The sequence below is a fragment of the Haplochromis burtoni genome, unplaced genomic scaffold (assembly GCF_018398535.1).
Source record: "Haplochromis burtoni strain Fernald_Lab_line unplaced genomic scaffold, NCSU_Asbu1 Contig_450, whole genome shotgun sequence".
In the NCBI taxonomy this organism is placed as follows: Eukaryota; Metazoa; Chordata; class Actinopteri; order Cichliformes; family Cichlidae; genus Haplochromis; species Haplochromis burtoni.
This window is the reverse complement of record NW_024582811.1, coordinates 178,651-204,965: the sequence shown is the minus strand read 5'-3', so window position 1 is coordinate 204,965 and position 26,315 is coordinate 178,651. Positions and strand designations below refer to the sequence as shown.

The window sequence follows — 26,315 nt, the reverse complement described above, 5'->3', positions numbered from 1 at the left end:
CCTCAGAGAGGTAATCTCACAAACCTATGAAACTCAGGTTGTTAGGGTTGAAAGCAATTTTAATGTGGGTCAAAGAAGGCGAAATGTCAGACTTACTGGGCGGTTGTAAAGCAGCATCAGCTTGGTGACTCGAATGTCTAGTCTAACTCTGAGACTCGGGTGATGAAACATATTGTAGACCTGAAAGAAAGAATTAGTACAACTGAACCATGTGAAAAGTCATATAAAGGAAAAAAATCATCAACATACTTGAGTGAATGTCAAAATTTATGGGACAATTTTCTGATACCATCCATTAGAAATAATGCATGAATAGATGGATAACCTGGTAATGCAAATAAACAAACTGACTATTGCAAATGAATATTTTAATCCACTTGGATTAGATAGTTGACATCAACATCACATTTTTCTATCAGACATAAATTAAACAACTCTACCTAACATAGCCTAAACAGATATTAACTGGTTATGTATTTTAAAAGATTTGGGGTTTGTTAATTTGGTTATGAGCAGCATTATTGTGCAGTGGTGCAAACACACAACTAGCTTGTCATGTTAACTGGTGATTCTAAATTGGCTCTAAGTGTAAGAGAGTGTAGCTGCCTGCATTAATGTTGTGAGTATAAGGGTAACACACTCGAGTGTGTAAAGTCGCCTGATGATAATGTGATAGGCTTCAGTCCCTCTGCAACAAAATTGTATAAGAATTTAGGAAAATCGATCTGTATTTAAAGTGCACTGGGTTTCCAAGGTAGTATTGTAAGTATGAGACCAAACAGCACACAAGAAGGCTGACATTGCAAATTTCAGTGTAACTTTAAGACAGTTATACTGGCAAACACTAAAAAAGTTATTCCTACTGCTACCATGTGATGTTTTTTAATGAAGTTGACTTAAATGCTCACATATTAAATACAGAGTAACTTCTTTCAACATTTTTACTGGTTTAGAAATGCATCAGTCTCTGTATTTAAATAAACACTTATATGTATTTGAATAAACAGTTTAGGTTTGACTTAAACTCAAGTGAGGGAAGTCAAAAACAGCGTTTGATTCTAAAAATCTTACCATATTCATAACAGTCAATAGGAACCTCTGTGCTGCCTCACCACCATGGTACTGGACCATGTCCGAATCTGCTACCACCACTGTCTCCAGAGTGTAGACTTCGTGCAGGCGAATGGCATCTCTCTTCCCACGACCCTCCTCATTCACTCTTGAACTGCTTTCTTTCTTCCTTCCTACCACAAAAGGAAGACTAAATTTAAAAACAGTACGCCAGAAGTATGTACAAACCATTTAAAAAATAACTACATCCTATGAAAAAACTTCCAAATAAACATTTTAAAACTTAATTATCTTAGATTCAGTGTCTTTGATTTGAAAAGATGCCGTACTTAAACACGAACACTTTGATCATTTATAATAATAATAATGATAATAACAATAAAGAGATGTAGTGTTTGGTAGAAAAAGTGCAGCCTTTGAAAAAGAGCCTGATATTGCCTGGACCAAACTTCTAGAATTGGCAGAACTGTTCAACAGATTTGTACGCCTGCTAAAATGTTCAATATCTGCAAAATTCCTCTAATTGTGAATAGTTTAATGATAACTTTTTAAAATATAAGGTAAATAAAACACTAGCATAACATATTACAATAATCAATATCACTTACACTCGATGGCTGTTACCTAACGACAAATGCAACATCCTTTTTAGCACAACTGTATTTAGACTTTTATATTTGCTGTTTCATTTTATTCTGCGGATGAATGATGAGGGAACGCATGTAAGAATGTATGTATCAGTGTTGGGCAAAATACTATGAAAAGGTAATTAGTTTTGGTTAATAGTTACTTTTTCAAAAAAGTAACTGGGTTAGTAACTCAGCTGGTTCATATAATGCTAATTTCTGAGTGCTGATTTTATTGTGCCCGGTCATAAAGACTTTTACATCATCAGCATATGGTGACAAACTCACTGTGGCCTTTTTCTCCCACAAAAGGTCAACCCCGTGAGGCTCTGTCTGGGTTGGTTTAGATGGGACTCAATGGCCAGAGCATATAATATCCGGCTCAATCTGACTGGTTCAATCTGAGAGACATAAAAATAGTTTTGAATTCTCATATTCTGAGACCAATTAAACTGGGTGACACTCTTTTACATTCAGTACACGGTGGAATGGTTTTAGTGGATAACCACACTTTGTGACCTGGAGAGTGCTTTGAACCAGGAAGGTACTGATTGTTAGAATGTTGTTTCTTTGGGGTGTTTATGAATAAAAACTGTATGTCCCTAATTTCTGCCTTTACATGTATGTAAACTACAGACATCAGACTGTTCATCTCCACTATCCCCACTTTAATTTTATATGTATTTTGTATGCTTTGTACTCGACTTTGTCTACTCTGTGGTCAAAATGGCTTGGTCCCATTAAAACTTTTAAAATCCTTTTGCTTTAAAAAGCCAAGAAATTCGATGCAGTGCTGAGGAACTTGGATTTAGCCCAAGCAGAAGACAAGGCCAGTTATGTACTGTCGTCACTGGCTGCGACCGAGGAAGAGAAGAAACAGGTTGAGGAAGCAACAGTTGGACAAACAAAGAATGCATTGTGGTAATAAATTAATTCTGTTAGGTGTTAAGCAAGAAATTTTAGTGAACTGTGTCTCCTAATTTGTGTTTCTTTATAAAAGGCTGGTATATTGCAAGAAGACTATCACAGCTAGCAACTTTGGTTTGGTCGTGGGTGCACTCCAGGGGAGCTCATACCCTCCTTCATTATTTAAGACTCTGCTTGGCCGGTAGAACCTGACAAAAGGATGTAAAGTAAGTTGTTAGTAAAAAGGGGTCTGTGCTTCTAAGAAGCATTTATGACTAAGAGATATTTTCATCCCCAAAGGCATGTGATTGGGGGATCCTTTATGAACCGAAGGCCAAGCAGCTGTATACCGACTCTACTGGAGCAGTTATCAAGGAGGAGACTGTTTTTATCCAACAATGGGCTGCTTGGTGGTTCTCCAGATGGGATAGTCAAGTTAAGTCAAGTCAGCTTTATTTGTGTAGCACATTTAAAAGACATCAAGTCTCAGCCACAGTGCTGAACAGGGGTATAATGTAAACAGATAAAAGAAAGAATTAAAATAAATGAGGTTAATTGTATACACACACACACACACACACACACACACACACACACACACACACACACACACACACACACACGTGGAGATTCCCCCCCCCCCAAAAAAAAGATTGACACACAGGAAAACCACGTTAATAATAAAAATGATAAATAAAAAAAACAATAAAAACAGATGAAAAGCCTGAAAACCACAAATTTCACCCCCGAGCCTCAACTCTCGCGGCCCGGTACCAACGACTCATGGACCGGCCCGGGGGTTGGGGACCACTGCTCTGCATGATTACAGTAAGTAACTAAAGTTTATTTATTAAGCACTTTTCATAGACAGGCAGTTGCAAAGCACAGCACACAAAGGTTAAAATAAACAGAGAAGTAATAAAATAAACAATACAAAGGGATAAATGTAAAAACAAACAAACAAACAAATAAATAAAGAGCATTGATCAACAGAAGGCTTGTTTAAACAGAAACTTTTAACTGCTTTTTAAAGGATTCCACAGAGTCAACCAAACGCAGCTGTGGTAGGCTGAAAGGCTCTCTGCCCTTTAAAATACATAAAAACTGTCACAAACTGCAAAAACTGATGCCATTAAATAATAATATACTCACAATGTTGTTTTCCATGTTGTTAGTGAAAATATTGTCAATTAAGGTGGCACAGTGAGGTGTAATTCTGCTTGGCCTGGTTGTTTTAGGATGTAACCTCAGACTGTATATAGTGTTTAAAATTCATTGGTAATTTTATGCTTATTCGTGTTTAGCAGATCATTGTTAAAATCACCATGATAAACATAACTTTTGATTTGTTTTTGAGAACCTTTCTTCTATGAAGTCATTAAATACATGTATGCTTGAGCCTGGTGCTCGACATAAACAGCTAATTATTATTATTATTATTAACAACATTTTTCACTTTTTCCTTATAAACTTCAGTTGTTATATACATTCTAATAAGTTATCAATTGTAGTTGTCATATTTTTCACCACCTTATAATTAACTTCAACCCCTCCAGTTCAAAATCCAGTCGTTTCTCTGCATTGATCCATGTTTTAGATATGGCAATAATTCCAAATGGTTTTGTGAATTGATTAAAATATTGCTTTATATTATTGAAACTGCCACATAGACTTCTGCTATTAAATGGATTATTGATCATTTGTTTTCCGTGTTGATGGTGTGACTACACTGTTCATCAGTGAAGTAGCAGCGGTTGTTGCTGATGTTGTAGAAGAAATTATTTTCTGGGTCTACATCGATTTCCAAGTCCACAACATTATGGTCTGTGTATTGAAATGTTCTCAGTTTCAGTTGATCATAAACCGAATTCCATTGAATTAAATTGTTATTGTTGTCAGATTCAGATGAAATTCTTTCAGATTGTGCCATGTGGTGTGTTGTGTCACATCACATGTTTATTCATACCGCCAGTGTAAGAGTAACATCAGTATTTGCCCAGTTCAATGTTTCTAATGACCAACACTTTGGCTTGTTCTGGTGTTCCCCTGAGCATATCATTAAACTCAAGGACCAGCCAATATTATCTAAGTGCTCCTCAGCCATTGTGTTTTTCTGCTGTCCATCTCTATGTTGGCGACAGAGTCTGATCAAGGTTTTATTTACAAAGTGAACAGTTAAGAAACACTCGTCGGGTGCAAGTCGAGATGATCAAAGAAAAGTGCGCCTTCAGTCAACAGGATGTGTTATAGAGAATTATTTGGAGATAAAAAAGAGAAATACTTGATTCATTATGAGACCAGAGAATAAAGAATACTGACTTCTTGCAAAACTTAAAGAAGAAGAACCACAATCTCCCAGCAATATGAGACAGCTGAAGGGCTTTGTAAAGAACAAGAAACAGACAAAATTAGAAAGACCCCAAGATGAAGTATGGAAAACAAATGGGGAAAAGGAGGATTGATTTTCACCGATCCAGAAACACAAGTCCCAACTAATGATGCAACAAAAGCCCTACATCAAAAAGCAAGAGAGGAACACGTGAAAACCTGGGGCTCAAGGAAAGTTGACATGAATAAAACAAGAGCTCTTCCGATGACAATACCAATAATGTGTCGAACAGTTGTTAAAGGGAAGAGGCAGAATCAACACAAACACAAAGCCAGAGTCTCAAAGCAACTGAGGTCAGACCAGCAGCTACAGAGCCCGAACATAAGGCTCCACTTTTATTTCCATCTTTGTCAGCAAGTTCACTTCCACAAAATAAAGTGTAACTCCTGAGCACCACCCATGCAAGCCCCACTCATCATGGTGACAGGTGGAGTTTTAGAAGACAAGGGAGGCCTACCACAAAAATATTTCACAAGATCTCAGACACAGATCGAACAAGCTCAGAGCTTTCCTCCCAGGGTACACATGCCACTAGGGCAGGGCAATGTGACCAAAAATATATACTTCACACGAGACAAAATACTTTACAACTCCACAACTTTATTCATGCAAAAAAAAACCCATCAATGTATTTTCAGTTAAACAAGCAGCTGTTTTTTTATGTGCATTAAAGTTATATAAAAATGTAACAGTGCAAATTCCTCGTTGACAGTTTAACCAAAAGGCATTTCCAGTGGAAACTGGCCGACATATCCTCAGCATAACCATGTATAACATCCACAAAACTTAAAAGAGGTTATACACACACAATACGGTAATATTATGTTGAAGCACAGTACGTATCACTCCGCGAGGCTCCGCCTACGATAGCCGTAATGCTCCGACAATCCATCAAGCGGTGCGGCTTCGTAGCTTAGCAAAGTCGTACTGAAACATTTGACAGATTTTCGAGCGCCGTGCACATAAAACCGTTTCGATGAAACTATGAAAAAGACTTTTTTTTAATACTTGTGTTAAGTTTTGTATGGTAATTACACAAAATTCAGGTTGTCAGGTTAAATCTGACAGAAATAGTTTACACTGACATCCATTAAAGCATGAGTGTCGCGAGAAGCTGTGTTTGCATTTATTTGCACTGCCTTCCTCTCTTGATGTCTATTTATTTTAAGCTTTAAGTATAAAAGGGTCCATTCTACAAGATACGAACCCCAAACTGCTCTCCGATGCATCCATCGGAGTATGAATGTGTATGAATGTCAGCTAGAAAGCACTTAGAAAAACGTGCTTGTGTGAATGGGTGAATGCAAAAGTTGTATAAAGCGCTTTGAGTGCTCAGAAGAGTAGAAAAGCGCTACATAAGAACCAGTCCATTTACACGTGAATTAAAATGACGTATTTTAATCATACTAAAATTTAAAAAACCCCAGCAACAGTGCATTACCTTTTTGTCATGGTCCCCGTGACTGCCTAGCCGGCCCTGCAGGGCTACATGTGTTTTGTATTCTCTCTCTCCTTCACCGCTCTGCCTGGGCGGAGCTCACTGTGGGCTCCGCCCTTGGCCCACACACCTGTTCGCGATTAGCTGTCGTTACCTGTCCACTATTTGAGGCTGGGACGCAGATCTTCTGGAGGGATGGTTGTGCGAGACACGTTAGTGATCCTCTCAGCTCCTGTGAATCTATGCTTAAGTACTTTGTGACCTTTGAATAATTTCCCTCTGTTGTGTGATAGTTTTCCTCCCCGGACCTGTGACCTTCCTGCTGCGTGGACGTGTGTGAGTTTGGACGTGGAGGCGAGAGCGAGTGTGAGAGAGCTTCCCTTTGGAGCCCTGGATTTTCCCCTCATTGTACATATGCTGCACCGGTGTTGTAAATAAACTGTGTTTGGAACATCAACCTGCCCTGCGCTTGAGTCCCTGCTGTCGACCGTGACACTTTCATTATTCTAAGAAGAGTCGATATACAAAATACGACTGAACAGAGAAGCAGTTTGAGATCTTCTTTTTCAGTTTTTTAATTGGAATAATTGCAGTTTGGTTTTTGTTTTTTCTGTTTTTTTGGGGTTTTTTCGCTGTTTTGCAGCATTGGCATTTGAACAGCGTACACATGTTAGAGGGTCAAATTCATAGCTCTGGTTTTGCACATTATAGAACACGACTGTCTCCTTGATACTTCAAGACTGTTACTGAACATCACCAGAAATTGCTATTGCAGTTTTACTCAGAGAAAACTGAGTAAAATGTTTAAAGATTCAAAGATTTTATACTATGACTGTTTGCATGTGAACCATACCTGTGCTGACCTAATTTGGTTTTGTGGAGGAAAAGACTTCCTGCCTCAGACAGGGTCAGGAACCTGGTAAGATTAAAGTTAGCAGTGACTGTAATAGGACACTGGCTGAACCTAACTCAGGTACTTGTGTGGTTAAGATGATTTCTTAATTTTGATCTTGATTCAATAAAGATTTTGATATAAATTGGTGTTATTCTTAATTAAGCTGCAAATGGATTTAAATTCATACTGTTGGGTAACTTTCCATAAAAACTGTACCGCATTAATAAAGTCTACTGTTTAATTGGCTAATTTACTCTCAAAATACCGTTGCAGGTTTGTTTGAACAACTTGTTTTCACATGACTGAGGGTGGTACAGAACAGGGAGGTGTTAGGTATGCACACCTCCCCTGTACGTAGAAAGTGTGGTATCCTGTATCCTGCACTTTCATTCTTAAATAAACAGGTTAAGATGCCATTCTTGGAGTATGCTGGAGGACCTGGAAAGTGAGGATGAGATCAAGGATACTGAAATAGGACACTTCCTCTCATGTGTTAAAGGTTTCTTGTTGTCTTTCACTATGTAACAATAGTGTGATCAGACATTTCCAGTTGACCTCATGTTGCACTCTTTTGATAAGCTAGGCTTATAGCCTGCAAGTCCAGTAACTATTATTAAAAGAATGACAGATTATTCTTTTAATCAATTTACACCTTGAAAGGTATAAAAGGAGGGATTTATTTTTATTTTTAGAGCTAATGCCTCATCATTGGCGTAACATTTTTGTGTTTTGTCTATTGTAGAATAGTTTTGGATTCACTCTGATACTAACAGACTACGACCCCTTCACAAAAATTTATGCAGGTCTGACTGGAGGGCAAGAGGTGGTTGTCATGGTAACGGTGAATGGTAAATGGCCTGTATTTATATAGCGCTTTACTAGTCCCTAAGGACCCCAAAGCGCTTTACATATCCAGTCATCCACCCAGTCACGCACACATTCACACACTGGTGATGGCAGCTACATTGTAGCCACAGCCACCCTGGGGTGCACTGACAGAGGCGAGGCTGCCGGACACTGGCGCCACCGGGCCCTCTGACCACCACCAGTAGGCAACGGGTGAAGTATCTTGCCCAAGGACACAACGACCGAGACTGTCCGAGTCGGGGCTCGAACCGGCAACCTTCCGATTACAAGGCGAACTCCCAACTCTTGAGCCACGATCGCCCCGTAGGAATGTAGCTGGCAGAAGCACGAAGTGCGTTTCCAAATAATGAGATGCCCAGAAAGTTGCAGAAGAAGAAACGTGAGCTGACATCAGACCCAAGGCCACCCCGAACTGTTTCCACCAATCATGTTATTGTTATGTTTTTGTGACGTGCAATAGAAACATGTTTGGCGCCCGGGCGCGGCAGCCTTTTGTCTCTGAGCCAGAGAAAGAAGGTCCATGGCAACATGAAAAACTAAAGTGAAATTCTAACCGTTTTGATAATAAATTGTGAAAACTTATAAGTGGAGCATATTTGTGTTCTCTCTCATGAAAAACCCTACAGTGACTGTAGCTCAGGAGGCAGAGCAGGTCATCCACTAATTACAAAATTGGTGGATTGATTCCCTGGCAGCCAGTCAGCAGTACTGCCTTGGGCAAGATACTGTGAATGTGTGTGGATGTTTACATAGAAAGCATTTAGGCAACGTGCTTATAGGAATTCACTAATTTGAGTAAATGGGGCACGTTGTCTAAAGTGGTTTGAGTGCTATTACACATATTTCTCTAAAATGGTCTTCTCGTTGCTGTAATTTCATCACTTGCAATTTCTTGGTCTTTTCTGGTGAATCGATTTTTTTCCCCCCAATTGCAAATTAACACAAATTTCAAACTCGAAAAGTTGGCTTTTGTCATTGCTTTAGAGTGCTCTAACAGAATGTACATTTAAACAGTGCTGTACCTGTGGAAAAACACACATACACATGAATGCATTTGTACAAATAATTTTAACCGTGACCAATCATCTTGTCCACCTCATCCAAGTTCCTGAACTGTCAAAACACTTCTGCTGTCAGTGTCACTATAACCATATGTCCTCCGCTATTCAGTCTCGATGTGTCACTCACCTTGTACAGCCCCACAGTAGTTGGACCGCTTAAAATCTAGACCAGATTTGGTCTTGGCTGAACGTGACTGCCGCAGAAGCTGGTGTTTAAGACCGGAGAACGACTGGGATGGGTCATGTACAACAGCAGGCTGGATAAACAGGCTCTCCTCTCCCATCTGGATAAAACCCATCTGTCAAGACATATACAACCTGAAATTATTATGACTGTGTTGGGAAATCTGGTCCTGGAGAAAGAAAAGCATGATTTTAAAAGTTATATTTATTGTAAATTTACATTGTTTATTATTACAACCAATAATTCCAACATAGTGAAGATATAACAAAGTACTACATTTGAAAGAGCTCTATTATTTCTACATTTTTAAAATAAATACAGAATAAAAATAATGTAAAATTTTGGAAAGTTAAAATAATTGCAGGTATTTGTTTGTACTTTTTAAGTAATTTCTGAGAAGAGTTCACATTTTGCTGTAATGTTAATTCTGTTTACCTAGTGTATTGCTACAACAATTTTTTCCCACATTCAAAAAGTTTGTTAACACCTTGGATTGGAGCCAGATTAAGTGTGATTCAAAAAAGTCCAATGATGATAAACGCAAAAAGACACCTGGCAGATGTGGCTGTTTCTCTGGAGAACAAGTGTGAAAATTTAGAGGCCAGATCAAGAAGGAAAAACATCAGGATAATGAGGGTTCCCGGGACACGCCTGCTCTGCATCCCCTGTTTCGGCACTGCTGAAGGAAGCATTGGGCTTGAAAGGAGCGCCGCTGCTGGACAGGGCACACAGATCGCTTCTCCCAAACAGGGGGCTCCACTACGGATCATCATTGCCCATCTCCACCTGTAAGAATGTGCAAATATCCTGCCGCTTGCTTGGGAAAAACAACAGATCACTGTGAATGGCCTGTCTATTTCCGTTCTCCCGGACTATACCACACTCATGACTGTTTAGTTCATGTTTTTCTATTCCATCTACAGTACTGTGCAACAGTTTTAGGCAGGTGCTGTAAGCAAAGAATGCTTTCAGAAATATAAATGATTATTTATTGGCCCCAAATGTATTCTGCAGCAGGACAGCAAACCCAAACGTACAGCCAAAGTCATTAAGAACTATCTTCAGCATAAAGAAGAAGAAGTAGTAGTACTGGGAAGGATGCTCTGGCCCCCACAGAGCCCTAAACTCTCCACATCATCGAGTGTGTCTGGGATTACATGAAGAGACAGAAGGATGCGGGGAAGCCTACATCCACAAATGATCTTCCCATCCCAGAAGTTAATTCTGAAAACTGATTTTTCTCTTTTGAATATTTATTATTGCTCATTAATAAGACAAAATGATTTCTTATTAGAGGTCTTGAAGGTAATTAAGTCTTTAAGAAATTCCTGTGGTTTAACTAATTGGCTTTTTAATCACCTTTTCATCACGACTTCTGAGCCACATGAACACCAGAACAAGGGTTGTTCGTGTTTACCAACAGCAAACACCCATCATACAAAAATCGACCAGGACCAGAAGCGGAGTTAGGTTGCTACGGAAACCAGGCATCCAGTCCTCGGCATCACCTGATGCCAGTGGCCGAGGGATGGGTCGCCGAAAGCGATGTGTGAGGAAACGGAGGCGCGGCAAATGCGCGGCAAATAGAACAACTTCTATGCTCTATTTGACGCTCAGAACAACATAATGGTGAGGAAGACTACCCCTCCTCACAATGACCAGGTTATGTGACTGACCTCGGCTGATGTGAGAAAAACACTTCGCAGACTTAACCAACGGAAGGCTGCTGATCCAGATTGATCACTCTTCCACGGATGTAGAGCAGCTGCAGATTTCCTCACTGACATCTTCAACCAAGGCCACCATGATCGTCTCTGGAAGTCTCTGGTGTCCTGCCTCAACGACTACCGTCCCATTACACTCACACCCATTATGATGAAGTGCTTCGAGAGGCTTGTCATGAGGCACATTAAGACCATTATTGGCTAGCTTAGCGTTAGCATGCTGCCTGTGCTGGTGCTTGCAAAAAGCTGAAGTGTTAGCAGCATAATGCAGCTGTTTCTGTCCTGGAGCAGTCTCCACTTTACCATCTCTCATGGTCTCATGCTTTTATCCAATAAAAATAAAAGTAATGTCTATATCCACGCTGTAAACACCATTTTCCTCCTTCAACACACAAACTGCAATCAGCTAATCATAGCGAGAGTGCAAGAACCGATAAACGGGATCGATAGGCAGGCAGACTAACGATTCCAATGAATTGGACTATTCCCATCCCTAATTAATAGTAACCCTGAATTCTTGATCACCTGATTTGGTGCTACTTGTATACAATAGAAATTCAAATTTAATAGCCGAGCTAACTACATTTGATAGCCTCCTACACAGGGCAATCCTGTTTAATTTGAAGTCTTACAGATTTTTTCAAGAAGCATTTGACAGTTTTATTTTCTATTTTGAATGGCTTCAAATCAGTAAAACAGAATAAGGTTTAGTATAGTATAAACACAATGGACAATTATACTCTGCATTTACTATAAACAGGCCTCCTCTGACTATAATGGTGTGGTATGCCATAAAATACAGCTCAGCCTGTTCCAGCATTTGTGCAGACATTCCACTCCCAGCTGAACCTCAGGACTAACAAATGATGTTAGCCAGCAGAATGTGGTCTGGAGGATGGATTAAAGGATTTCTACAGCTCCATCAACATATGAATATGATACCAGTCAGTTACTGGAGAGTAAATATATCAAAACTATGCAAAGTATGTAAAGATAGCTGTATTTGGAGGGATGTGTGGTACTTTAAAACTTTCTCTATTCTCAGAGTTTCAAAACTTTTAAAGAGATTAAATTGATTCATGAAAGTTTGATTTAACCTATCAAGTGCTCCACATCGAAAGCAAGTGAGAAATGGGTTTGGTTAAGTTATACGGTAACTGTGAGAATATCAAATTTTAGAACTACTGCTCTTTCCCATGTTTTTTATACATTATTACACTGAAATACAGTTTATTTATATGGTAAAATCCAGTTTTTAAGTATGAGAGATTTGAATCACCTATGTTTAATTCTTATCACAGTCTCATCAGTCACTACTGGGGATGGAAATTAGATAAGAATTTAGCAACTATCGATTTCACTTATCAAGTCGATTGTGTATCGAGTCTCTTATCAGTTGTCGTTGGGTTCTCTTTGGTTCTGTTTGGACAGTCGCCTGAAGTAGCAATAAAGAAAGTCCTCTCTTGCAAATGAATTCATGCTGTGGGTTAAATGTTTGTGCATGTTTTTTGTGTTGGAGTCGTTACTCAAAAAAGTCATGATTGCAAATATTACATCCTCCTCCGACCACAGGTACAACATGCCCAGGACCCACTACAGTTCGCATACAAGGCGGGTGTCGGAGTGGAGGATGCCATCCTGTACCTCCTGCATAGAGCCCACTCACACCTGGATGGGGGAAAAGGCACGGTCAGGATCCTGTTTCTTGACTTTTCCAGTGCCTTTAATACCATCCGGCCCTGTATGCTTCAGGAAAAACTGAACAGGATGGAGGTGGACCCCTGCCTGGTCGCTTGGATCTCCGACTACCTCACCGACAGACCACAGTACGTCAGGCTGAAGGACATCACGTCTGACACTGTGGTCAGCAGCACAGGAGCACCACAGGGAACTGTGCTGTCCCCTCTTCTCTTCACCCTGTACACCTCTGACTTCTGCTACAACTCTGAATTATGCCACATTCAGAAGTTTGCAGATGACACGGCCATCATGGGGTGTATCTGGGATGATCAGGAAGAGGAGTACAGAAGTCTGGTGAGGAACTTTGTCGCATGGAGTCACACAAACCACCTGCAACTCAACACCTCAAAGACTAAGGAACTGGTTGTGGACTTCGGGAGGTCCAGAGAAGGTCCACTGCCGGTTCAGATAGAGGGGGAGGAGGTGGAGGTGGTCAACAAGTACAAGTACCTCGGGCTGTGGGTGGACAATAAACTGGACTGGTCATGCAACACAGAGCACCTGTATAAAAAAGCCCAAAGCCGACTGTACTTCCTCAGGAGGCTGAGGTCTTTTAACATCTGCAGGAAGCTCCTGAGGATGTTTTACCAGTCGGTGGTTGCTGGAGTACTTTTCTATGCTGTGGTGTGCTGGGGGAGCAGCACAGCAAAGAAGGACTCATCCAGGCTGGAGAAACTGATCAGGAAGGCTAGCTCTGTGGTCGGCATGAAGCTGGACACTCTGGTGACAGTGGCAGAGAAAAGGACATTAAAGAAACTGATGGACATTATGGACAATGCTGGGCATCCTCTGCACACGGCCATTAACAACCAGAAGAGTCTGTTCAGTGACAGGTTGCTTCTCCCCAAGACAAGAACTAACAGACTTAAAAACTCCTTTGTCCCACACGCCATCAGACTGTTTAACTCCTCTCTGGAGGGGAGTTTCATCTAATCTAATCTAATCTTTCACGTTACTCTGTAAAACAGCTAAAACACACTGTATCAGGATCACCATTTAACAATATAAACCTGAGGCTACAACCCCACACACCAACACAAATCCCTAATGAGGCCACACATCTCCAAGATCTTTCTCTTAGTAGAATAAAAAGCTGACCACACAAAGCAAAGATGAAAACCAGCACATGCGATCAGACTGAGTAGAAAGGGGCCAGCCTGACTGCTCATCTGCTTGTTACTTGTTGAACTTAAGGATCTGGCTTTTGGCTTGCACTCAGCTTTCGCTCTGGGTTCATGGCTAGCTTACCATTAGCATGCTGTCTTGGCAGATGCTTCCAAAAAAAAAAAAAAAAAAAGAAGTTGTGTTAGCAGCATAATGAGGCCGTTTCTGTCCTGGATGCAGTTTTCCACTTTGCCATTCATCTCGTCCTTTTGTGTTTCCATGCTCTCGACTGCGTTGCTATTTTTCTCCTCTGACACGCGAACTGAAATCAGCTGATTGCTGTGGAAGTGCAAGAACTGATAAGTGGGATCGACAAGCAGGCAAACAATACCAAAGAATTGGACTACTGGGAATCGGTTTTCTACAAGAACCAGTTCTCAGTTCCCATTCTTTGTCACTACATGTCATTTTTCGATTTGTAGCACTTTAATAACCTACCTTCTGCCTCATGTTTATATTACCAGTATGTAAGTGAGTGGCTATGCCATACATGAAAGGTTGGATGTTTCTGATTAGCTAGCAAATGACCAAACCGAGCATATTAAACTAAACTAGACAAAATTAAAGTTTTTGGCATTGGAGTCAAGATCTCTGGCTTTGATAGAGCAATATCAAACAATATAAACTAAAACCTGATCAATCCAAAACCAGTTTGAATAAATACCCAAATAAGTCTGATTATATGATCTTCAATTAGAATCACATATCAGTATTTAGATCTTTTTAAATAAAAGAACTGATGATAGAGAGAGCTAAAGTGGTGCTATTAGCAAGTACCACTGTCTACAACGTGAACACATTGATTTTCTAATCATAAAAATAATCACCAAATCCAGTTTTAATGAAAATGTCAAGCTGCATCTCAATAAGCAAAACCAACATTTTCTTTGCCATTTCTGTACTGAAGAACATGCCAGAACAAAGCTGAAAGGGTAGACATAATGTCATGGTTCTGGGTATTTTACACAGTGTTTGTGAGTTGTTTGTTCATGTTTCACTTTTAGTTAGTTCATGGCTCGTTTTTTTAAGAAAGGATTTATGCTTATAGCTTTAGTCTTCAGGTAATAATCTGACCATTACCTTGCACAAGCTGTCAGACTGATAAATGGACTGTGCCTCCTCCCCCTCCGCATCCCCATCCGCACAGCTACACTGTGAGCTGTAGTCCATGAATAGCATTCTCACGTAGCTCTTCCTTTTCTCCGGATGGTGATGGTGATGCCATCCTCCGTGGACCAATTTGCTCTGTAAGCAAATTTGTTTGTGTCAAGAGAGGGTGGTAGGCAGTCTCTGATGTGCTGACGCATATCTGCTCGAAACACTTCATGAGTACAGACATGAGGGCTGTAGTAGTCTGTAATCATGGAAGCTGTCTGTTGCAGTCTTCAGACGGGTGGCCTTCAGACGGGTGGCCTTCAGACGGGTGGTCTTCAGACGGGTGGGAACAATGGCAGGAGTCAGACAGGTTGAACAGGCTGGTGAGGATCACTGCCAGTTGGTGCACGCAGGCTTCGACCACAACTACTGGGATGCTGCTGAGGCTGGCAGCTCTCCTGGGCTTCACCGCTCTCAGTCTTCTCCTCACCTCATGTTCCTGGAGGGAGAGGAGAAGTGTACCAGGTAGGGCGGAGGTGGGGGGCAGGAGGTGCCAGGGAGGGGCGGTCTCAAACAGCTGTTGAGCTCCTCTGCTACTGTTAGGCTGCTGTTGGGGGGCTCTGTCTGAAGGTTGGAGGCTGAGGGACAGAGTTTTGACGCTCCTTTTGATCTCCAAGGCCACCTCTGCCAAACAATTGAGAGCAAGCTGTGACTTGTCTTTCTTGTCTTAGATACACCCTAGAGCACAACCCAAGCAACAAAGAGCAGTTTGTTGCTTTGATGCAGTATTTGACAACCATGCAGAGCTTCCACCTCCACAGAGTGCTGGCATTTACCAACACTTGGTCTATGAACCGAGAAAGCCAGACCAGACCAGAGTAGTTTTTGACTCGCACAAAACAACGGCATCTCTCTGAACAATGTTCTACTCACTGGACCAGAGTTGTACCTTCTCAGATGCTTCAACCAAGGCCATCAGTGCTGTAGCATACCTCAAAACAACCAAGACCACCATACCCAGATTAGACCTCAGCAATTTCCACAGCCAGCACTGCTGGGAAGAGCTTATTGTCGAGGAGACAGCCTTGGAGTTATGGATGGAAAACAATAAGAAATTAGCGATTTCGATTCCATTGCCGATATAACTTTTCGAGCCGATTCTTTCTCAGTTCTCACTGGCTTTGAGCTTGATGTAGTATATATGCACTGGACCAGCATTCTTGTATAAATCACACAAAAGCTCTGTTGAGCAGCAAGATACCTTCAGTCTTGTTGACCCAGACTTTAGCCATTACTAAAAGGTTTTCCTCTTTATTAGTGGCACATCAAGTCAAATGTGTATATGATCCAACTTAAGCTTTATCAAACAGATATACATGAAGTTGTATTAAATCATTGCATTAATCACCTTGCTATTGTATTTTTTTTTTTTTTTTGCTTGATCATTGGCTAGCAGCAGATTCCCTTGACTCCAACGTCTACGAAAAAATTTGCTTTCTCCATCCCTTGTTTTTACCAATTCTGTCTAGTGTCTGATGGAGAGCTGCATCAACATGCTGCCGTGTACCTGGATGATGTCATGATCCACAGCGACACCTGGGCGAAGCATATGCAGCGAGATGCCGCAGTGCTGCAGGGGTTCACCACCAACCCAAAGAAGTGTGCAGATGCAGATGGAGAAGACTCCAGCTGTTGCATCCTGTTCTCATCCCAAGACCCAAAAAAATGAGATGCAGTTCTTGGGGTTGGCTGATTACTTCTGTAGGTTCATCCCAAATTTCGTGGAGCTGCCCAGCCCTCTGACCAACCTCACACAAAAGAGTGCCTCTGAAAGCTATCAGAGCATGATTTAACTAGATTTACCCTCTGGGCTCAACGGACACACCCAAATCATATGACCCATTCAAGATGACATAGCAACAAGATGCACCCACACTGAGTTTCCATTTCAACTTGTGCTGAAAGTGCAGAGTTGAAACTATGTACACAACAGTTTTGAAATTGTGTTGATAGCACATGTAAAACAAGACAAATAAATATCAGGTTTAGTGTGGCAAGATACAGTAAAAATTGCATTTTCTAAGGACCGTGAAAAAAAAATAAATAAATCCATGACATTTCTTTCCTATTAGTGTAAAAAAATAAATAAATAAATAAAAATTACAAATTTCAACCAATCACAAATATTCTATGCCAACATGTGGCGTTTAGTTGTTTAGGAAGAGAGAAAAGTTTTGGGAGTGACGGCAGCGAGAGAGTTTTGAGATGTGAGAGATTTGTGACATTTAGCGTGTTTGGAGTATATAAGGGGGTGTCCAAATTCATGGGCTGCATCCTCCTGAGGCCGCATTTGTAGACCGATTACGTCACAGCGACGCGCCGAAGGCTGTCCAAATTCGTAGACTCCTCCGAATGCAGCCGACAAATGCGTCCTCCTTTTCCCCGAATTTGAAGGATGGGTCGGGTGTGTCCTTCGTGGCCCACCATATCCCAGAATTCATAGCGCGGCCCAGCCAAACTCCAGTTTCCGGCAATGGCGCCGCTACTAAGTTTTAAAATTACTCTTATTAATCTTCTCTGGGTCAATAGCTAGCCGGGAGCTCGAGGGTCATTAGAGCCGCCAGAGAACGGCACAACTCCCGGCACATCATTTTCAGATCACCGCGGACTTTTGACTCAGGGTTAAACGTAATATATAAGTCACTTAGACAACCTAAAAATGTTATTGTTGGGCTTTTTTCAGTGTTTTGTTTGTTCGTGAGTAAATCGGTTTGGCTGAGATTAAAGTTATTAGATTAGATTAGATAAAATAAAACTTTATTAATCCCCCAGGTGGGTTCCTCCTTGGTTTTCACACAGCTGAATAAACGTCAAACAGAAAACTGATTAAACAGAAGTGTGAGATGGTGAGAGTTTACCCAGTGTCCTGTTATATTTTAGATAGCAAGGAGCAGACGGCTGAGTTTATTAAACTCCACCGAGACAGCGGTGACGCTAATCAGAAGGCTGGACCGTCCAATTTCACGGCCGTTTACTTCCGGCCTACCCGACCTTCTGAGGACCCGGCCCAGTAGACCGCGAAGGCCGGGTCCTCAGGAGGATGCAGCCCATGAATTTGGACACGACTATAGTGTCTTGTCTTATGTTAATTAGTGTGAAGTCAAAACAAAAAGGCACTAGTGAATTCACAGTGCTAGCCAAAAAGTGACCAATGGCAGATTGCAATGCAAACCCTGTTTTGTGATGCAGAGAAACTATTTTTTGGATCTTATTGTGACTTCTAATTGTTCTGTCATTTTAAAATTGACAATTTATATTTGCATTTCAAGTTGTGAAAATGTAAACAGAAACATGTTTGTGGTTTTCACAGTAAAAAAAACTTCATAAGTAATTTAAATTTGATATTTTTCGTGTACTTTTAGATCAATTGTGTTAACACAGAATGTCAAAATGAAAATGTAACTGTAATTTCAGACAAAGGTAAAATCAAAAGTAGTCACAAATGTGTAATTATACACTAGACCCCAGGGGATTAAGAAATTCAAGCACAAAGCGACTGCACTTCCTGAGACGACTGAAGAAGGTGCACCTCCCCAAACCCATCCTTATCCTTAGCACCTTCTACAGAGGCACCATAGAGAGCGTCTTAACCAGCTTTATCACAGTCTGGTACGGAAACTGAAACGCGTCCAACCACAGAGCCCTCCAGAGGATTGTGTGGACTGCTGAGCGCATTATTGGCAGCTCTCTACCCAGTCTACAGGGTAGACCTGACACTGAATTTGTAAAGCCATTAGCATCATGGCTGACCCGCATCACCTCTCCCACCAACTGTTTACTCCTCTTCCATCCGGAAGATGACTCTGCAGCATCAGGAGCAGGTAGTTTTTTCCCACTAAGCAGTCCGGCTCCTGAACACCATGCTGCCCTCCATCACACATATAACACTCTCCTCTCACTTCCAATACTTGATCTATTCCATATTACACTGTTCCACTCTTGTATTTATTTATTCTCATTTTTCTATTTTTTATTCTATTTCTACTCAATTACAGTACTGCTGTACTTATTCTTAGTTTATCTTAGTTCTGTATTGTTGTATTTGAAATTTTTAGTGCTGTCAAAATTAACGCGTTAACACAAATTAATCCACACTATTTTTTTATCGCAATTAACGCATCTGCAGTGCAGAATGACTCAAAATCCCTGAAATGTTTCTGTCAGCGCATTTCGGGCAGTTTGTCCAAGTAGAGTTACCCTCGCACATGTGCAAATGGGCAGTTGATCTGGTAGTGACGGGCAGCTGAACCAATCAACTCAATATGGAAGATGATAAACACACATTGGCCCTCTCGATGGGAAATTTCAGTATTAAAAAAATAACAAGATGGAACAGTCGACCGACATAAAGTATTTTGCACATTGTGCAAGAAGGAATTTTCTTTTCACCGAAGCACTTCCAGCTTAAAATATCACATTGAAGCGAAGCCTACGTTAGTCAGGGATGCTGCTAGCACTTTGGCTAACGTGTCACCCAGCTTGCACCAAACCAATCACGGAGCATCGGGGGCTCGGTAAGTCGACCTCGGACATATTAACTGACACAATTGCCAATTGCAACAAACTGCAGACCTGTTAATATCGTTGAGAAGAGAGAGGATAAATTTTCACAGAGTTTTTTGTTTACATGAAGGTTTAAGATGTTCAATAAACATGTTAAGTACGTATATTTTCCCTTTTTTCTGTTTGCTCACGCAAAGTGAAATGTGATTAATATAGAATGAAAATGAATATTTAATTGTGATTAATCAAAATTAATCCACAGTAACCCTGTGATGAATCTGATTAAATATTTTCATTATTTCAACAGCACTAATATATATTATGTATGATTATATACTTTCTTATTAGTATATAGGTTTTTTAAAAAGTTGTATTTCACAGGAGAGAAGCTGTGTTAAAAGACTGAAACTATTCAAATTCTCTTTGAATTTAAGCATTTAACATTTTTTGTGTTTATTCTGCTTCATTATGTTGCATAAATGTCAGTTACAAGCTTAAATATAAAGTTGAAAAAATGTAATTGCAGCCAGGCTATTGGTCAAGTAATTGCGATTAATTACAGAAAAATTGTGCGATTAATTAGATTGTTTTTTGTTTTTTTTTAAATCTATTGACTAGAAATTTTATTTTTATTTCTACACTTTGTAACTTCGACCCAGGAGGATGACATTTCATCCAACTGTACACTTTGAGTGTATAATGTTGGGTTGACAATAAAACTCTGTTTGACTTGAAATTCTTTGGCCAAGGGTCTGGATTCACAACAGTTACGAATCACCAACAACCTGGAACTGTTTTGTAATTCAATGTCTAGGCCTGTTTTTGGAGAGGGAGAGGAGTCTTCATCAGCCAGTGAGGAAGTTCTGGATGAACAAGAAGGACTGGATGGGTCCACAAAAGCCCCAGTAGTCAGTGAGTCAGAAAAAATCCAACTGAAAGCAGGCAGGCAGGGACCAGACCTGCAGCCAAACTTCAAGTAAACCTTAATTCTCATCAAAACACCTTCCCACTTCTTCCTTGTCCTGGAATATTTGAAGGAGATTTGATCACCCAAGTAATGCTTTATCCAAGTAATGTGGGATGATCTGATTTCAACAAGTGTTCGGCGATCACACACCAAAGGAACAAACTCATCTTTACTGCAAATACAGAATAAACATACTGCAAACAGGGAACCAGTTTAGGTCACTGGTCAAACGTGTGCCCATATGCCTTTTTGCTAGAAAGCAGCAGCCGGGGTTTGAGTGCGACCTGTGACCTTTTGCTCTGTCTTTCCTTGCCCTCCTATCCTGTCTACTCTGCAATGATGAATTTTGAATACAGGTTAAAAAAAAATAGAAGAAAGAAATGCAGCAAACCATAATCCAAGCAGACCTGACAGATGGCCATGCAGATATCAGTCTCATTTATGCTTCTTGGTCGCACAAGGGCAAAGTGGGCTTGCACTCTTATGAAATTTATCCAACCACAAACAGTTTTACTACCAGATCAACTGAGCAACATGGTTAAATCAACTCTGTGCACGTGTGTGTAGGCCAGGCTATCTCACACATATACACAGTAAAGTGCGACTGACAGGTGTCCCAGAGCTTGACATGGTTACCATCCATTGCCATGGGTCCCAATTTAGAAATAAATACATTTTTGAAAAAGGAAACGTTTCTCTTTCTCTCAGCACAGTGGGCAGCGGTTAGCACTCTCACCTAACAGCACAAAAGGGTCGTTGGTTGTAATTTACCAGCTGGCTTCTTCTATTTGTTAGCCACACCATAAACTGGGAACCTGGCAGGGGTGTATTACACAGCCAGAGCAGGTCAGCCACTAATCAGAAGGTCGGTGGTTCGATCCCAGGCTGCATGCCAAATATCCTTGGGCAAGATACTAACCCCATGTTTGCCTACTGGTGGCGCCAGTGTCCTGCAGCCTCACCTCTGTCAGTGCCCCAGGGCAGCTGTGGCTACAATGTAGCTGCCATCACCAGTGTGTGAATGGGTGAATGTAGTGTAAAGCGCTTTGGGGTCCTTAGGGACTGAGTAAAGCGCTATACAAATGCAAACCATTTACCATTTACAGTCCCACTGTGGAGTCAGCCAGTAGTTTTTATCCAATTTCCACAAAATACTAATCATGGATAAAGTTTGCAATACATTTATAAACACTGGACAAGCAACTGAAACATTTTCATGCAGATTGCATTTCTGCTTTGTTGCTCACAACTTTTGTGTTATTACTTTGGAACATAATTTCTTCCAGTAGTAAAAGCAGCACTAACTGAACTGTGGCATCTTTAACAGGAGGTTTTATTCCCCTTGTTGCCTCAGTGTTCTTTCTCCAACCTTCGTCCAGCTGCTTGTCCTGGAAAAATTAAACTTTGAAGTGATATTGTGTTATCATCCCCTCAGTAACCCATTTAGGGTTGGTTTACTTGTAAGTCAGATGTAATGTAATGTGAATGTGAGTTTACAGAATTACTTACTGTAAGCACACATTTACAGTGAGTAACGTGTTTCTGGTCTTTGACCACTTAGCCGATTTAGAATCGCAGATTAAGCTACCATGCAGGAGGATATGAGGCTGTAAGTTCATGGGTTGCAGCTGCCAAAGTTTTTGTTTTTCCATATGAACACACTATGTGTCTGTTCACTGCTGGACAATGATCTTCTCATTCAGTGGAGGTGGGTTTAATGCTCAAATGTGGCTACTAAGGCTATACAGAGAAAATAAAGAAGCACAGCTTTGAGAACTGACCTCAGGCCTGTTGAATCCAGGAGTCCAGGACTGAACCCGGACCCCTACCTGCACAGTCCCATTACATAAGAGTATTATCAAAATACCAAACACTAACCCCACCCCATTCCTCCACGAGTGCCTCAGAGATCAGTGACTGCTATAGCTAGTAAAAGTATGTGACTCAAAACATTTTAAAGTGAAAGTTTCCGATGGATGTTGGCAAACTAACAGATTTGACTATTTAACATCCAGTATTTTGTAGTTAGGCAGTATTTTCCTTGCAATACTTTAAGACTGAAGCAATCGCCTTATTCCTCTGTCACTAATCAAGATGTGGACAAAGTGATTACGTAGCACCACTCAACACACACAGAGCATGAAAGAAACACAAATTGTTAACTCCTGGCCTGCTCGCTCAGCTTACAGGTATGTTTCACAGTGGAAGTTGCTAATCTTTGACTCACTGAGGAGATTGTAAGAAGCAGTTGAGAACTGCTGAGTGGAACTTGAATTACAGTGTTTTGCCAAGCCTTTAATATGCAGTTAGTATCCAGCTGCATTGTGCGACTTTGAACTGACTGACCCACCATCAGGTCAGTGGGGTTTAAGAGATTAGCAGTTGTTACAAAATCATGCTTCAGAGGTGCTTCACTAGGTGACTGAAGTCTCACTAGCCAGTTTGCTGTAACGTAGTCTTTAGTTTTATGAAAATGAATAATATGACCCCAACTGCTTGAATCGAATCATATGACACCTATTAACAAGTCCAAACACACACACACACACACACACACAAAGAGAAACTGCAGACACATTTACCAGACCACCGCAGGTGCTAACTGATGCCAGAGAGTCTGTATGGTTAATGATGGCTCCAGAATAAAAGCATAGCTGGTTCTTGGATAAGCTGTTTACCACAGCGCTTTCCCCCTTGTACCTCTCCTCTACTACAAAGTCCTTGGACAGAAACGTGCTATCCCGCGTTAGATTTAAATGCAGGTTGCTTCCGAAAGCGGGCAGTAAGACGATGATGTTTTCTGGTTCCGAGCGTCCTTCTCTCGCGGCGTCCAGGGAGCGCTGACCGCGGCGCAGGGTGCGGGTAGTGTGGTCGGATAGGTGCGCCTCCTGGCCATACAGCAGCCTGGGAATTACTTCATCTGTCTCCAGCTCAGACTGGGCTGTGGATAGAGACAGCCTCCATCAAACAGCGACCACGTTGGACAAAAATAGTCTATCCTAGTCTGCGTGAGGAGACAGTCTGCTCCGGTGCTCCCTGACTCTTAGCACACACGTTCAACATCCGAGCTCAGTTTGTGGATCTCAAAAATCTAAAGCCTTCGACTATTCGTAACAGAATGCAAGTAACTGGTGAGAAACATTTGGATTTTTAACTGCAGAAAGACATTTCTTCAGCTGCCCTGTGTCAGCCGTCGTACAAGGCAATGAGTTCATGCGTAAGAGCTGTTATACTTACCAGTGAATGCGATGCAGAGGAGAAAGAGCAGAGGGACAACATGGCTGTTAACCATGATAAAAACAAAGCAGCGCAGAAAGAAAAACTAAACGTGCTTTATTTTGAGGAAACCGAAGCGCTTAGCGAGGCATAGGTCGGAAACTCTACTTTTCCAAAGTAGGAGAAGCTTCAGTAACTCGGGCTGGAATTACTTTGCAGCGCAGGACACGCCCACACAGCTGGAGTCCGCCTCTACTCGCGTGAGATTGGTTCCGTTAAACCTTAAGGCGACCGAGGCCGAGAAATCTCTCTATTCTCATTGGCCGGCAAAGCTGTTGGAAAGTGTCGTGGGTTGAAACCCTACACGTGGTTTCAAGTGGGGAGAATTGCTGATAATTGTCAAAGGTTTTTTTTGTATTCTGCTTTTCATTTTTAAGAGAAAACTTTGCATAGACGGGAGGGGATGAACAAACGAAAGAAGATGTGATTGTTGAACAGTAAAAATACAAATAAAAAGGAGATCATTTTTAAAACTACATAAACCAGAGTTTTTAGGAGTAACTGCATAAATTGTACATAAATAGTTTTTTATATTCTAATTGTGCTCTCAAGAAACTTTTTATTTCAAGCCTCATCTGACAGTCACACATGACACAAATTCCATAATATACTTTGAATTGCAGTCTGGAGGAGCCAAGGATTGAGGCACCACTCTCTGGATTAGATGACCTGCTCTATCTCCTAAATCACAGCTGCCTCATAAGGAGGCAACCTATATAATCAACACACAAAATTAAATGATTCAACAGATGCACGCCAGCTCTAAACCTTTGTAGAAGTTACCCATCAAGAATTGAACACTAAACAGTCTTTAGCCTGCTGGCCTCCTAACACAGCATCTGTGCGATGTCCTATATGTGTGAGAACAGTGCAGGTAGTTGCCCGCTTCATTTGTTGCATTTCCTGTATATAAAATATGCCCTTGAGTCTGAAAAATTAAGTTCATATGCAAATTCCTTTAACCTGCATTCTTTTGAATGATTAGTTGTTACTAATTATGATTACTGAAAGAAGTCCAGCTATATAGAAATCAGTGGAGAAATAGAACTTAGCTCCCTTGATTCATTCATTCATACAGTTGGGGTGACCGTGCCTCAGGGGGTTGGGAAGCGTATCTGTAACCGGAAGGTTGCCGGTTCGATCCCTGGGCTCTCTGTCCTGGTCGTTGTGTTCTTGGGCTACACACTTCACCTACCGCCTACTGGTGTTGGCCAGAGGGGCTGATGGCGCGATATGGCAGCCTTCGCTTCTGTCAGTCTGCCCGAGGGCAGCTGTGGCTACACCTGTAGCTGCCTCCACCAGTGTGTGAATGCGAGAGTGAATGAATAGTGGTATTGTAAAGCGCTATATAAATCCATTATTATTATTCCCTTATTAATCAGTGATGAGTATAACATCTCAGTTTTTAGTTTTAAGGCTTTTAAACACAGCATGTTATTCATCATGTAAATAATGGTCCAGTCCACATTAGATTCCAGATGCACAATAAGTACTTTAATCATTTAGACCTCTTTTCAAAATACATTAAGACAGAAATGGCTTTACATTAATATTGGTCACAGGTTTTGAATATGTGAAATTCTGAAACATTTATTTGATACAAAGTAAATGGATCCCTGACCCTGCATACTATCATCTATGGCTACACTCAGTGGCCGAGATGGCCTGTACGTGGGAGTGGACCCAAGAGCAGACTCAACGGACAGTTAGGTTGTGATTTAAACAAAGCCTTATTCAAATTAGTGACGTGAACTGTAGGTGTGGTGGTGAGAGTCCCTATCGAGGAAGCAACTGGAACAGAGGGAGCGAATAGTTCATTTCAGTGAACGGGTGAGGATGACTGAAGGCAAGTAAGAGTTGGGATGATGAAGCCTTACTTGTAGGTGGATGAGAGTTTGCTCTAGGGTAGAGTATGACCGAGTGAGCGTCTGGCTGACGTTGTACGCGAGCTTGCAGGTACAACCTTTTGTTTCCAGAGGTCCAGCGATGGTGCAGCAAGCAGGAGGGCAGGCAGGTGGGAGCAGCTGAGTTTCCAAAGAATGATTTTGCAAGCTTACTTGGAAGGTTTAGCATGAGGAATGTGTCTAATCTTTCCAGCCAATTGCTTTGCCAAAAGGCAGATCCCACGAAGCCCTTTTTAACAGCTCATTTGAAAGTACTGACATCTGTTGGTTATTCAATGTACAGCAGCCCTGCTGTGGCATTAAATGTGTGCTACATACCAGTAGTAGGTATGTAAATGTAATGATGTACGAATTATAGAATACCCACACGAGGCTACACATATTGGTGTGTATACGCACGCACACACACACACACACACACACACACACACACACACACACACAC

At 41.2% G+C, this 26,315-nt stretch overlaps 1 protein-coding gene across 1 annotated transcript in view; it reads right to left on the bottom strand.

The window, feature by feature from the left end:
- adamts17 (ADAM metallopeptidase with thrombospondin type 1 motif, 17) overlaps positions 1 to 24,138 on the bottom strand; it is a gene marked incomplete in the record, with an annotated part of 108,412 nt that extends 84,274 nt beyond the window's left edge. The window contains 5 exon segments of the mRNA XM_005945713.3: positions 97 to 180; positions 1,072 to 1,244; positions 9,381 to 9,552; positions 23,273 to 23,631; positions 23,928 to 24,138. Of these exon segments, the coding sequence (XP_005945775.2) occupies positions 97 to 180; positions 1,072 to 1,244; positions 9,381 to 9,552; positions 23,273 to 23,631; positions 23,928 to 23,982 (843 nt within the window).
- Positions 24,139 to 26,315: the final 2,177 nt, after the last annotated feature.